This window comes from Bos javanicus, chromosome 20, assembly GCF_032452875.1.
Source record: "Bos javanicus breed banteng chromosome 20, ARS-OSU_banteng_1.0, whole genome shotgun sequence".
Classification (NCBI taxonomy): domain Eukaryota; kingdom Metazoa; phylum Chordata; class Mammalia; order Artiodactyla; family Bovidae; genus Bos; species Bos javanicus.
The window spans coordinates 40798668-40814385 of record NC_083887.1 but is presented as its reverse complement, the minus strand read 5'-3'; the positions used below and the strand labels follow the sequence as shown (position 1 = coordinate 40814385).

Genomic DNA, 15718 nt, shown 5'->3' with positions numbered 1-15718 from the left:
AGGACAGAATCAAATTTCCCAGAAGTTGTGTCCCATGCCCTGAGAGCTGGCATGTGTGGAATCAACCTTGGTAGGCCACATCCCATTCCTAGCTGTTCCTCTCTGCATGGTGTGGTCATTTGCTCTTGGTCTTCCAAGGGAGGTTGTTAAGGGAAGGGCAGGTGCCCATGATGGCTGGAACTCAGTTTTGCATAAAGGGCATGGACTAAATTTTCCTGTGGGCCAATCTGAGGCTTCCTTTCTAGAGCTGGTCTACACAGACAATACTAAATGAGTCCCAGAATAATCAGCTGTATAGTTCAGTCCAAACTTAGAATCTCATCTGTCCAATGTAAAGATAACTGAAGCCAAGCTAAGTGTTGACCTTGAATTGTTTGGGGAGCTCGTTCTATTTGCTAAACAATGATCAACCTGAGGGTAAACCCCCAAAGAACTATAAAAAATCCCTAACTGTTCTAAAATTAAAAACAATTAAAATTTTAATAGTCACTGTAAGTGACCACTAAGTTGTCAAGGGAAAAATACTCTGGATGTTATTTGACAAATTTGGATTTTATTACCGTGAAACTTATGACCAACTCTCAAGACTTTCAATAAATGGCCTGGGAAGAAGCTGAATTTCCTCACTGTGGGAGAGGTCAGGGTGACAGGGTAAATAGGACTGTGGCTCAAACCCTGAGCTCCACTGCAGGCCAATAGAAAGGAGGGTAGGAAGTCTAATTACTTATGTACAGGAAAATTCTGCTGTCAGCCTGATGCTCTCACCTTATGTAGAATACTCTCAGGTGAAGTCTCACTTGCTAATTGGCCACCCTGAGGGTTCACACCCCATTTCTTGGCAGAACTGTAATAGCTTAAAGCGTAATGAGGTCTTGGATTACTAGGGCCACCTTGTCTTATAAAATACTCTGCAAAACACTTAGCAGAACACACCATCATAAACACCTCCAAACAGAACAGCATATGGTTTTGGACAGCCAGTATCTTTGGAGATACATCTGTATCTATTTTTCAGTGACATTCATTACTTAAAAGTTGTATAGACTGTCAAGAATAAGCCAGCTTGAGATACGTGTATCCTCTGTAAGCAGTCTCTATTAAGAAGACAAAAAAAAAAAAAAAAACCAAATTAGGATGAATAGTAGCTCCATTCTGTTTCCGGCAAAGTAGACCAAAGTCTGGAAAAATCAGAGGGCCTTCAAACCACAACCCAGAGGAGAGCAAACCCAAATACTTGCTCTCTCCAAACCACACTAGAGGATGGAACTTTCCCTTGGGACTCCTTTTCCCAGACATTCATTTTATTTCCGGTGAGAACCAAATCAATAGAGACCCCAATTAAGAACTCTACTGAACTCTGCCACAGTTTAAAATGAAAGAAAACAAATACTTAGGATGTGGCTGACACATATATTCTCTTACTTAGTTAAGGAAAATGACAATATAGACATAGTGAATATCAGCTGATGATATATACATTTTCGCTTTTATTGATTAGCTTCTGTAAGCCACCATTGCTAGCCTAAGCAAGCCTAACCCTTTGTGTGGCAGTCCGGGCCCTCCACGCTCTGGCCTCCCTGCTCGAGGTTTACAGCTCACTGTTCCCTTCCATACACATGAGCCACCTCCCCCCAAACCCCTCTGTCCCCTTGATTCCTTTCAGTGTTTGTGCCTTTGTAAATACTTGCAAGGCTGCCTTTCTGCCTAGAGCACTCCCACACCCTGCTGGCTGCTTGTCCAAATCAGAGGCTTCACCAACATGTCTACTAAAGGTCTGCTCTTCTACTGGGTCCTCTGTGAGTTTCCAGCTAGATGTTCCAGCCTGTCCCCTGAATGGTGTGGACACCATCCTAGGTCCTCTCCCAGATTCCAGGCATAGCGATAGTAATAACAAAAGAAGAAAACAACTGACTTCTCTGAAACCCACAAGTACTTTACCTGTGTTAGCTCCCTTAATCTTTTCAGCAGCCTCTTGGCAGAAAGGTACTATCCTGCTTTTTTTTCCAGTTCTGGAGACTGGGGCTCAGAGGTCTAACTAAATCCTTGCCCAAGGTCACAGAGCTAGGAAATGTGAAAGCTGGGATTCAGATGCAGGTGGTCAGATTCCCGCGCCAACAAGATAAATTCCTAGTCCAGTCTCTTGAGCAGACATTGTGTCCGGTTCATCTTTGCCTCTGCTGCAGTATTGAATCCAGCCCCTAGTAATTGCTGGATAAACAATGAATGATTTATTGTATCTATAGGAGATGATGAGTGTTAACTAAACTCATTTCACAATATTTTTGTCAAACCTTTATGCTGGACTCTTGAAACTTACACAGTGAGATACGTCGATTACATCTCAATTTAACTGGAAAACAAAGATAAAGCCCCTCAAAGGATGGATGCATGAACACAAGTGGGATAAACTAGCTCTTCTTTGGTTCTCGGCTCCCGTGACCTGTGAAGCAGGCCCTCTGCTCTCCTGTGCATTCAAGGAGCCCACACGGAAGCACATTCACTGAATCCTGGCCCTGGAACAGGTTTTCCTTTGTAATGTTTGTCCAGTGATAACATGAACCCATGACAAGTCTCGGAACGTGCTACACCTCTGCTTCTTACTCTGCATTTAAAAAAAAAAAATACAAAACTCTGGGATAAGCATACTGCTTTCAGGATTAGCCTTAGCCTTTTTTTTTTTCTTTAACATATTCCCCCAAAAAGGTCATTTGTTTCTTTTTCTTTTCATTTTTAAATGGAGAAATGTTAAGAATTTAGGAATGCAGACACAGATGAAATTACAATGTCTTTCTAAATGCCAACAAAAATGCTCCGAGTCTGATGAGATTCCCTGTGGCATGAGTTTGTTTAAAAAATCCTGTCAATTCATTTTCTTGTTTTTGTTGGCGGACAGAGGTATTTTAAATAACCAACTGGAGCTCCTTGCATCTCATCTCCTAGGTATTGCTGGGCAGGTCTCCATAGATGCCAACGGAGACCGGTATGGGGATTTCTCTGTGATCGCCATGACTGACACAGAAGCGGGTACCCAGGAGGTAAGCAGATGGGACCTCCACCCCAGCCTCCTCTGCTTGTTGAGATTCCAAGGAATGTATTTGTCCTGGTATCCAAACAGCTGCCCCCAAAGCAGCTTCCAAATAAAAATGAGCTGAACACTGAGAGTTTCCAAGTGAGGGGATTTCCTTCTGGCTGAGGGTATCAGGGAAGGCTTTAGGAAGTGGTTCCTTGTTTATCCTAAGTGGAGACATCCTACCTTTCAGGTGGCCGAGAATCACACCTCAGCCCTAAGATGCAGGACAGTGTCATTGAATGAGAGACTTAAAGTGAATTTGTGTATTTATTTCCTCCCTTAAAATTTGAAAAAAAGATTTTTTTTTTGGCAGGGAGTAGTTACAAACTGGACCATGCATTAGTATGTCAAAAGATGATGGAGTTTCAGTATAGCATCACTAGAAAGAAAAGGATGCCCTGGACATAGAGATGAGTCTCTGACACTTACTCGGGTATGAGCTCTCTGCCTCAGCTTCCTCGGCTGTAACAAGGAGATTGTCATATCTCCCTTGCTGACCTCACATGGTGGTCATGAGCATCAGACGAAATGGAATCTGAAGAAGTATTATATAAATTTTGCATGATAAATATATAAAGAGGATGTGAATCCACCGTGTTTGAGGTCAGATGATGCAGTTCCTTCTTTAATTCTCTGATGGCTCTCACCCAGGGTTGATGACTGCTGTCACACTTCCTGTGACCTGGCATGAAGGACTTGCTGTTCTTCTCTTTGTCCACAGGGACCTGGCCTCTATGGGAGGGGCCAGGCCACCAGGATCTGTACTGGCTACCTTCGCTGTAAGATTTTTTTACCCTCGATGATCTGAGTCTCATGTATATTCCAGTCTCTCCTCTATAGAAGGCGGCTAGTAATAGAGAGGGTCATGGTAAGGACTCAGGTGTGAATGTGTGTAAAGTACTTGGTACATGCTCAGTACATGCCAGTGACTGTTGGAGTTTGGTGATTATCTAGAATTCTTTTCATTCCAACATGAGAGCCTGTGGGGCCTCTTTCAGGAGAGAGAAGGCAGGGGGTGTCACCGTCCCCCGGGAGCAGGGTGCTGCTGTCCAGACAGTAGGGAGGTGGATCCTGAGAACCTGGGTGCGAAGGTAGTGCTAGATCAGGGATCGGTAGCTGATGAAACAGTTGTTTAAACCAGAAGCTGAGGGTAACACTTGAACTGAGCCATAAAAGAATACTGATTTTTCAGAGGCCACAGGAACTAACTGAAAAGAGTTCAGCTTGGATGTGGGGTGCAAATAGGATGTGTTCAACAGAGAGGAGAAGGTAACCCTCAAAGTCAAGATGGAGAAGAGCCTTCAAACCAGAGGAAGGTGCAGTGGAAGGTTCCTAAAGAGGCTCTTTGATGCTTGAATTCTGTGTCAGGCTTCACTGACCCGGGAATAAGATGGGTCGTGAACTCCCTCTTCTTGGAACAAACTGGGGCCTGACAGATGGCTGACCTGCAGGCAGGAGGGGCACCACTCTCTCCCAGGAGCAAGGGGAAAGCCACACCTTCCGAGGTTACTGCTTTCTGCATAACCACCTTCCCCACCATGGGAAGCCTGTGCTTTCTAAATTATGCTCACTTTACAAGCACTGTTGGTACTTTGATTTACAAAGATTTCAGAAACTCACTATTGTAGTCAGCCTGGAGGGTCTGGGGGCCTACTCTGGGCCTCCTTTGCAGAGAACTTCGACCTTTCAGTTTGTGCATTTTTTTTCTTTTATATAGGTTATTGGTGATTACTTTGGAAAAGAAGGTCGTTTTGAAATGCGGCCGAATGTCAAATATCCTTGGGGACCTTTAAAACTGAGAATAGATGAAACCAGAATGGTGGAGCACACGAACAGCTCTCCTTGCAAAGCATGTAAGTTTAGAGACTTAATTCGCTCTGTTTCATCGTCTGCAGTATCCATATAACACAGGGGTCATTCAGGAGCTCCTGTTCTGAAAAAACAGATTTCTGTCTCTGATGTGGTAAAATCCACGGCAACAGTTCACAAACTGGCATCCACCTTCATTACAGGCTTCTAGGTCCTTTTTCCCTTCTATCCTTTTCCAAGATGGTAGAAGGTGTCTTCCTATCTTTACATCTCTTACCATAGTCTGTTATTATTTGAGGTTTTATACTTTTAGGGAAAATTAAAATATCAAATACTAAATGTCACTCACTATTCATCTATTGTTTCAAAGTTTATTTATTCTCTTACCCACCCAGAACCAAACAATGTTCCTTAGACACCTAAAAATTTACAATTAGCAAGTAAATGTAAAATATGTAGCCTTGTCATAAATGTGGAAGCAAGTGGAGGTTCTTATAAGAAGCTTACAAACGGGAAAGTGGTTGACATCATTGCTTTAGAAAGACCCTTTGATAAGCAAAGTGGGAGAATTAAGTGAATATCGATCTTTCAGGGAAGTGGTTCACTTTAATATCTGGTGGCTCAGACAGTAAAGAATCTGCCTGCGATGAGGGAGACCTGGGTTCAATCCCTGGGTCAGGAAGATCTCTTGGAGGGGCATGGTAATCCACTCCAGTATTCTTGCCTGTTGAATCCCCATGGACAGAAGAGCCTGGCAGACTACAGTCCATGAGGTCACAAAGAGTTGGACACGACTGAGCAACTTTCACTCACTCACTCACTCACTCATTCACTCACTCATGTGTGCTCCTTATGTTTTGGGAACAGTCTTCAAACTGTGATGCATCTGTGTATATGCAATAAGTGGAAAGGCATAAATGTGTTAAGAACACAGTCTCTGGAGTTACTGGGCCCGGATTTGAAATCCCATCGTGGTCACTTACTGTGACCTCAGGATCATTTCTTCATTTCTTTAAGCCTCAGTTTTCTCAGAAGTAAAATGAAAGAAATGTACCCAACTCTCAGGAATGCTTTGAGGATTAAATACAAGAATGTGTTAAAGACTGTGTCCTAAACTCCTTCTACACAAGCTAGCTATTTATCATTTTTACGTAATATCTGGGACACTACAGAACTTGATTGTTTCAAATTGTTACATTTTCACAAAGCTTTATAAGACATTTTGACGTGAAACTCTGGCTCTGGTGAGAGAACATCTAAAAACAGAACATTAACCCAATAGATTTTTCACCAAATCTCCCAGCACTTGGAAGTGTCATCATCCATCTGTGAAAATGAGGGGAGCCGGCTCAGTCCCATGGTGCAGATGGTTGTCCTCTCTGACTGGAAACTCAAAAGAATGTGCATAGATCTGAAAACTTCAGTTTCCAGTTGTCCTCAAATCCTTCTCGAACCTGCTCTGTTCCCATTGTGCTCACTGTTTTTGTAACAGTTTGTTCATCTAGTATTTTCTTAAGTGCTTTTAAGCTTTGCACTTGGTGAACAACAACAAAAAAAACCCACACGAAATCACCAGCACCACCACCACGACCACCACTACCACTGCCATCACCACCACCACCACCATGACCACAACGACCACCACCACGACCACGAGTACCACCACCACATGACCACCACTGCCACCATCACCATGACCACGACGACCACCACCACGACCACGAGTACCACCACCACATGACCACCACCGCTACCATCACCATGACCATAACCATGACCATCACCACCACCATGCCATCACTGTCACCACCAGCACGACCACGACCACCACCAACCACCATGACCACGACTACACCACTGCAACTACCAGCACCACCACCACCACCACCAATATGACCACCGCCACCACAACAACAATGAACAGAATTGCCTAGAAAAAGTTTCTTAAAAAGAAAGGAAAATTGGAAAATTCGCCTCAAATGGTAAACCGCAAAATATCTTCTAATGAATGAAAATTTTCAGTGAATGAAAAGTCAGAGTGAGGCATTTCTAGCTGTTTTTCAAAATGAACTCAGATTATCTATGTTTCTTTTTCAAGCAGGTGGCCTAGAAGAATCAGCGGTGACAGGAATTGTTGTGGGGGCCTTACTAGGAGCTGGTTTGCTAATGGCCTTCTACTTCTTCAGGTTAGGACTGCTTTATAAAGTTTTAAAATTTACTCTCCTTAATTGCCTTTGTCATTTGCCTTTGCACGATCCTCCTTGTGACTTGTCCATATCTTGTGCTCACCCAGAAAGCAAGGTAGTGGAAACAGCTAAACCTTCCATTGGTGTGACTCTGGTTTGGTGGTCAGGGGGTTAGCATATGAGGCAGTGGATCAGGGTTTCTACTGTATCCCACTGTGGGCCACAAAACCATTGCAATCTTTTGCTCACAAATATTCTGACCTGAATTCCTCCCACCCACCACATGCATAAGTGGAGACAGAATCTAGACAAAGGGGAAATCAACTTCCCCAGGCTCAGGCTTCCTCCAATTCAGAAATAGGTGGTGAGTTCACTTTCTGTAGAGAAGGAAGTGACTCTGAGCAGTCCACTCTCTCAGGAGGTCTGTGCTCAGTCTTTGAGAGCCCATATGCTTCGTGCCCACTGTGGTTAAGCCCTGAGTCTTATAAACTTGTAATATTTATGTGTGTTCAAGATACTGATAGTTTCACCTCTTGAGGGCTGTCCATTCCTTTGTAATCTTTGGGGGTTGAGTTTGAGGCTTATTAAGTCATTGGACCATGATTTTTTCATTTCTGCATGGTAATGTAACTCTGGGTGTGTATGACTCTTGGTGGGAACAATTGCATTCCTGTATACTTCATCTGATCTTTATCTAGGGCATATCCTGGGAGCTGGGGGGAGAAATGTGGCAGAACAGACAGGACTTAACCCGTGAGGCACTCAGGGAAGAACGGGAAGGCTTGTTCTATGGTGTTGGGGAAGCAGGCCAATTTTCCTCCTTGAATAAGGGCAGTGCGCCTTGGGGCATCCCACTTTAATCTCTGACCAGGGCTTCAGAGTCTGTCACTTCTCATTTATCAACCCAAACCCAGACGTCCCTCGAGGGCATTCTTTGTAAGAGAAACCATAGTATTTTGTAGCCAAGTAAGGTTTTATTACTACATTCACTTTCCCTCTACCCAGGAAGAAATACAGAATAACCATTGAGAGGCGAAACCAGCAAGAAGAAAGCAACGTTGGAAAACATCGGGAGTTACGGGAAGATTCCATCAGATCCCACTTTTCGGTGGCTTAAAAGGAAGTCTGTTCTTTTGGCTTGAGATTCTTTAAGGAGATAGATGGGATGAAACACATCAATGGAATAGAAGGGGCGCTCTTGAAAAACTCATTCTTTTCAGCAGTTAGTAATTTTGTTATAAAATTTCTTTAGAAGCTCAGGAACTATTATTAATCACCATATGCCCGCTGGCCTCTCATCTCATGACAAACAAACACAAGAATATAACATCACTGCTAAATGTTGATTCTGTTTCAAGGGCATATGATTAGATTTATGTTCTGAAAGTCTGAGGTCTCCATATCTTGGTGGCGTTTGGGGGCATTTTACACAAGGCTATAAAATGTGTTTTACTTAAGTGAGATGTTTTATAGCTAGAATAAAATCATTTTTACATGTAGGATAGGATATTATTGAAAAGGATTTAACCCCAAGAAGAAGAAAATGTAATGGAAAACCTCAAGGTTGAAAATGCAGCATTCCTCTCTCTAGAGCTGGTGGAGAGATCTGAGGTCAAGGACTGTTCTATCTGATATATGCATTCACATCCTGACTTTATGTTTGAAGAAGAATTTCCCCCACCTCTTTCAGTGTCTTGTAAGAGCTACTCTGGAAAGTTGTAATTATGAATGAGATAAGAGGATTTATGCAGAAAAAGCAAATCTAAACTATTTCACTTTTTAAAATATAAAAAACCCTATTTCACACTAACATTTTATTTTTAAGTATTTTAATCTTATATTTTCCTATTAGAAAATGTGTCTATTTTTTCATTTTGAAGATTAAATTTCACTTATATTTTAAAAACATGGGTAATGTGTACAGCAAACCAATAATGATGAAAGATGCCTCTCTTTTTTTCTCCCTGTTTCCCTCTTCCCTGTGGCCATAGCCCAATACGAATTGCTGCTTTAACTACAGAGATCTAGAAATGTGTTCGGATTGTAGACTCTACAGGAATACATCAGTTTACTTGTTTTAAATGCAAGCTATTTTAGGGATAGTCTCCTTCCAGTTCTGGCCAAAGGATGAAATTTATTAGAATTAAGTCAGGTTTTATAAAGGGAGGCAACCTTTTTTTCTCAAGAAGAACTTTATAGAGAGTTAGAACTTGGCAGTACGTATAGAAATGATAATTTAATAAATGACATTTTACCAAAATTGACGATTATGATTCTGGTTAAAAGAGGGAATCTAAACAGCTACTATGTTCCCTTTTAGTAAACACCGCAGAACTTTGCAGTCATCCACTAATAACTTGTGTAACAGGGGTTGGGTACGGATATCAGGAATTGGTCAAGGTTGAATAATTATTTGCCGAATCTCAACTTTGCACCAAGTACTCTGTGTATAGGTAGGTTTAAGCTTAGGTTGCCACTTTCATGTATAATTTGTGGAGAAAATAGACAGTGAGGGAAGAATGGGAAGTTGCCAGATCGGTGTACTATCTTATAATGATATCATGAAGGTGCTTCCTCAATAATGTTTGGAGCATCTGGAAAATAGTGTTAAAGATTATCCTAATGTCTATAAAAGACCATCTACAAGAGGAAAATAGGACAGCTTAAGAAAACAGGGGGGTAGAAATTGGAGCCATTCCTAGGTAGTGATGAAAGCTGTGGTTTACACTGGTAATGGAGGTGGAGGTGGGGCATGTGCGAGCTGTCCTGGAAGTTGGCCTGAGCTTGCTTCCCTGGGGGCATCTGTCTCTTCTATTTCAGCCAGTCAGAGTGAATGGATTATTTCCGTGTAAGGCACATTTCCCCTATACTGTTTAAAAATGGAATGCGTGAAGCTGGAGAGTACGATAAAAGGATGAACTCTGATCAACTGAAAGAGCTATGTTGTAGCTCTCCATGCTGAGTGCAGTGAAAAGAGTGCTGGAATCAAAACAGGAGGGAAAAAGAAGGCAAGAGAGGCCAGCTCCAGAAATTCTAACATAGGAAGAGAGCTTGGGAAGTGAAATCCAGGAAAACAAAGTGTGTAGCATCTCAGGACTGCTCAACATGAAAACAGAATGGAAGGGTTGCATCTGTCTTATTTTTGTGAATTGAGAGTTTATTTCTCTCTATTTTTATTTTTCAGTGGTATTTTCCATGTATTTTAGAAGTACTCATTTTCTATTATCTTGTGTTTGTAAAAAAACATTTAAATTTGAGCCTGTGTACTTATTACAGGGAAAAAACTCTCTACCTGGTTGCAGTCTTTGGGTGGAAACATTTCTAACCTTTCTAGAATTTTTATAGGGGTGATTAACTCTAATTTTTTTTAAAATTTTTTAAATTATGAAAGCATGATAACACATTTATAGGTGACTTGGAAAATATAGAACAAAGTTACATGTAGTTCCACTATATATTATAATTATTTTTTATGTAGATAAATTAAGATTCTTAGTTGGAGTTTCAATATCAAATTCTCAAAAATTAATAGAATGAATATACAGAGAAGTAGGTGGATATAGTAGACCTGAAAAGCACTATGAACCAATTTTACATAATTAAGATTTATACAATTTTCACACAACAGTAGGATACAAATTCTATTCAAGTTCCCATAGACTATATACTAGGAGACATTGGAACACAGCCAGGGACATAAGACCAGGTGCAAAAATTTGATGGTCTAGAGGTATTGAAATCATGCAGAATATGTTCTCTTGTTACTGTGGAATTATGTTAGAGATCAATATCAAAAGATATTTGAATATAACAACTCTAGTATTTTTAAAGCAGATCTCTTTTATTTCTATTTCAGGTAGAAGAATAGTAGTAAACTTAATATTATGATTCCCACATAAAATCTTAAAAGTTTTAAAGGATAATTTAGTCTTTTAAAAATGGTAGAGCCAATCATGAGATGATATGTGGATGCCATTCTCTTCCAATCTTAAAGCAGTTCTACAGTTCTTGAGGTTGATTGCTTATTTACACATCTGTTGTCTATCCTTTCTTCCTTGAAATTGTCATGAAAAGTTGGAAAACCTTTGCTAAAGCTGTAGGTGTTTGGCTCAAGGTTACCCTGGTTTAAGACTTCTGGAGATTTACAACTCAGGATTTAATTTTCTAACTGCTAACATCTTTGACAACTAGTCACTCACATCTAGGCACTCACAACTACTCACTAACATCTTTGACAACTAGTCACTTTGCCAGTAGCCACATATCATATAGTAAGATAAACAAGACTGTAGTTGTTGGATCATTTTATAAATTATTACCCTGAAATCCAGGGTGTTCATATTCCAAAAGGGGATACTTTATCAGTATTTTTTCATCAGGTCTAACATAAGTTGTCACCGATACAGGTCAAAATGAGTATATACTTTTAGTGTATTGACTCTTGGTATTGGAAATAAGTCTAGGTTTTTATGGTCATCATCATTATTTTAGATTTTTTTCTTTGCTGGACTCAGAAATAAAAGCTTTCTCTAAATGATCACTTCTATCCAGAAAGAACTTCCTGTATAGAGTGTATATCTGCCCCCACAGGTTCCCCGAGGAAATCCATGTAAACACTCATTTCTCAGAAGAACCATCAGCTTTTCCTTTCCTGAACCACAGACATAGTTCTGCAGGCTTTAAAATGGTTCTTGACTCTTCAGGGAGGAGAGAAACATATGGAAAATTGATGCCTTCTTTTCTCCTCTTCCTTAAATTCAAAGACTTATTTTGGAATGTTAGTCACATCTCCCTACTCACAGGATCCTGGGATCACTCATTAATTCAAAGCTCCTGTGCCTTTTGTGCCCATAACTGGCCACTTCCCTTCTGGTTGCTGCTGATTTTGGGAATGTGATATTTGTCCTTGACCATGCAATTAAGGCCATTGTATAGACCTTAAACAGATAGAGACCGGAATTCAGAGTAGGTCCAGTGGCCTTACCACCTTCTTGTGAGTGAGCATGAAGTGTCTTTTTGTGAAAGCTCTTTGGGAGACCAAATAGAATATTATGCCACTGGTATTCAGGGAGTGTCTGTAAACAGAAAGGAATACCTACCTATACTTTTTGGGACACAAAGCATTCAGATCCTGAGTGGATGCAGTCATAAGGCCAAACACCAACGAAAATCAAGTCCCTTTCATGGGTTTTGTTTAGTTATGCCCTGTGGTTCAGTGCTTCATGAAAAAGCTGAGGGTGAGCTGAATTTCCTCCTTAGTGAAAAAATAGGAAACTAATAACATGGAATATGTTTTGGGAGCAGTGTGAAAGCACAGGGCAAGATGGTGCTGTTCAGAGGAACTTGTTTCTTTTTCAGTGCATCTTTAGAACCACCTATAATTCCAAATCACCTATAGGTTCACCTGTAGAACCACTTGTAATTCAGCTCCTCTCCCACAAGAAGAGTCAGGATCAAGCTCTTCCAAAAGAAATGGGAGAGGCCAGTGTTGCCAGCTGCCGCCATATTTACCACCCCTCTCCCCTCCGCCATCCACTGTCCATCATGGCTCCAAAGATAGCAGCTTCATGCCATGCAGGTAGCAGCCTGTGAGTAGGACCTCCATACTTTTTCAAAGGGCAGAAAGAAGACAATGTGCCGGCTGTAAGAATGTGGCTGACTTTTGATCAGAACCCTTACCTAACTTGACCACGTGCTCCTGGGGCAGTTCAAGCCTCTGATGTGCATGTATTCCAATAAAACTGGCTTCAGTTTTCAGCGTGGAGCTCTCGCAAATGTCTCTTGCAGGTGTGCCCCCATAGCTAGACCCTAGGATTAAAATGACTTTCAAGAGGTGCCGGATTGGAGTTTGTTCAGATTTCTCATTAACCACTAATGTTCATTCATACCAAAGCAATTTTAAACCAGCTGATGCTGTTAATGTTCATATTTTAAGCTACTTCAAACACAGTAAAAAGGTTTCAATGGGAGCCAAGGCTCAGAAGTAAAAATCCATATGTTATAATAGCTCTTTGATGTACTAGGCGGTGATTCCCAGGGGACATATTTGAACAAGCAGAATTAAGAGTTAGCAAAAAGTGCTGCATTGCTTTGAGTCACATGTTTAAAGACCTAAATTTCTATGTGCAAGGAATAAAGGGCCCATTCACCAGCGTAAGTCACAACATAGGCTACTGAAGTGGTTTTTATTTGCTGGGAGAACAAAGCTGTCATAGCACATAATACCAAGGCAGAGAAGGTTGAGAAACAGGCACATTTGGATTTTGAGACACGATGTCCTATTTATTATTCAATGTCAAGATCTTAAAGTGTGTAGTGTGGTGTGCCTTACAAAACAGCAGTGAGGTGCCCTTACCGCCCTGGAGATGCTGTGAGTGTGCAGATCTTTCCGCTGGATCCTGGGAATCTGAGCATTGTTCCCTGTGCATGGTGAATAATCGAATCCAAGGGACACAGAACAGACATGTGGGCAATTACTTCTGCAGCCCTTGTCTTCTGGGCCATATTATCATCAGTAATTTACATATTGGACTACCGAACATTATACACTTACCATGAGTCTGGTAGAAAAACGAAAGTAAAAAGCTGACAGCTACATACAGTTTATTATTCTAATGTAAGTAGAACTATCTGCATATAATGTGATTTAATTTATTGTTGTTTTGTGTAGAAAATGAAAATTAATGACTGTGGATATAACCCCTGTTTTGTATAATATATTTTCTTTCTGGTGCAAATTGGTCATTGAAGATATCTCCATTTGGTGTTTGGATATAAACGTGTATGTGTTCTTATAAATGTTTCTGTTAAGCAAGGATGCCACATGCTCACAGGATAACAATGTGTTCTCATTAAAAAATACATCCCACTGAAACCTTTTCCTGTTTATAATTTAACCAATATACACTGCAAATATTCATATTCTCTGAGGACTTCCTGTTCTCCTAGGACCAGTTTAGAGAAAGTGGAAGTGTTAGTTGCTCAGTCGTGTCCGACTCTTTGCGACCCTGTGGACTGTAGCCTGCCAGACTTCTCTGTCCATGGGATTCTCCAGGCCAGAATACTGGAGTGGGTTGCCATGCCCTCCTCCAGGGCATCTTCCTGACCCAGGGATCGAAACCTGGTCCCCTACATTGCATGTGGATTGTTTACTGTCTGATTTACCAGGAAAGCCACAGTTTAAGTACAAGAATGTTCAGCAGATGTGATGAATTGGGCTCTCTCAGGGATACCCATGAAAGAACTCAAGAATTTCTTTCCAGAAAAGGGAAATTTGCAGAAATAAGAGGATATATTATTAGAATGAGGAGTAAACCCTGAATTGTCAGGTAAGGGAAGAAATCTTTGTGAATGATATTTTAAGTCTTTGCAGCTTGAGAACAACGCATAGCTATGTGTTGGCCCCGTTGACTCGTATTATTGTGTCCCTTGCCCACTTTGACAAGGTCCTAAGTCAGTTCTGTCCCTCTAAAATGCTTCTCAGGCTCTAGTGTCCTGGACAAGTCAACAGCCTCAAGCATTTGCAGGCACCTCTGGTTTGTAAAAAGTTGCTTCACTCTCTGGGAGGTTAGTCATGATTTACATTAAGCCCAAGAAATACACAGTGATTCTAGGGCTGGATCAGTATGCCCCAGGTCCTGCTTCTGCTGCTGCCGCCACTGCCAGTGAGGTCCCCTGGCAGTGCCATCGATGTCGCTCACACTGGGTACCAGAGTTTGAGAAGATTCTGCAGCAGGTGGGGGTGTGGGAATGGGAGGCTGGGATGTGGGTGGGTGTTGCGGGAATGAAGGGTGAGGCCAGGAAACCTCCAGGAAACACAGGTTGTCTCAGTCCATTCAGGCTGCTGTAACAGAATACTATGCACTGGGGCTTACACGACAGAAACGTATGTCTCATTGTTCTGGCCCGTTTGGTTCCTGGTAAGGTCTGTCCTCCTGCTTTATAGATGGCTTCCTTCTTCTTGTGTCCTTACATGGCCTCTCGTGTGTGTGTGTGTGTGTGTGTGTGTGTGTGTGTGTGTGTGGAGAGAGAGAGAAAGGGAGGGAGGGAGGAAGAGAATGGGGAGGAGGGAGGCTCTTTGGTGTTTCTTCCAATGAGGACACTATTCCTATGATGGGGCCCCATCTTTATGACCTCATTTAATGTTAATTACTTCTTTGGAGGCTCTGTCTCCAAATACAGCCACACTAGGGGTTGGGACTACAACATATGAAATTTGAGGAGGACACACACATTCAGTCCATAACACAGTGTATTCCCACTACTTTCCTCCATCACTTTGGGGACCATGGCTTTCCTGAATCTTTCCATTCTCCAACCTGCTCATTTTGAATTTTTTCATGAACACCCAACACTCCACAATAAGCCAAAGATGCCTCATGACTGGCTAATGGCAGGGGTGGGGGGAGGCTGTGTCTCTGGAAGAAGCCTTGGGAGTTCTGCATACCATTGATTTAGGGCCTTATCTTAACCCCAAATCTTGGGCTTCTGAGGTTGATTTAAATAGCAGCTGCTATTGTGCGTCTTTACAAGAATGGCAGCTTAATAAACCATCTCATCACCAAAGGAGAACCAAGAAAAAGAATTCCTTTTGCAGACTTTATGCACCCCTGACTGTTAAAGCTCCTGAAGCCACGTCGTTTGCACTTCATAG

The 15718-nt window shown here is 41.6% G+C and overlaps 1 protein-coding gene across 2 annotated transcripts in view; it reads left to right on the top strand.

Moving 5' to 3' along the window:
- NPR3 (natriuretic peptide receptor 3) overlaps nucleotides 1–13939 on the top strand; it is an 80368-nt gene extending 66429 nt beyond the window's left edge. The window contains exons 5-8 of one of the 2 annotated variants that reach the window (XM_061393785.1): nucleotides 2941–3035; nucleotides 4788–4923; nucleotides 6981–7065; nucleotides 8071–13939. In XM_061393785.1, coding sequence (XP_061249769.1) covers nucleotides 2941–3035; nucleotides 4788–4923; nucleotides 6981–7065; nucleotides 8071–8182 — 428 coding nt within the window. In that variant the 3' untranslated portion in view covers nucleotides 8183–13939. Of the gene's footprint in view, nucleotides 1–2940; nucleotides 3036–4787; nucleotides 4924–6977; nucleotides 7066–8070 lie in introns of both variants that reach the window. The other variant, XM_061393784.1, reaches the window with a different exon arrangement.
- Nucleotides 13940–15718: the final 1779 nt, after the last annotated feature.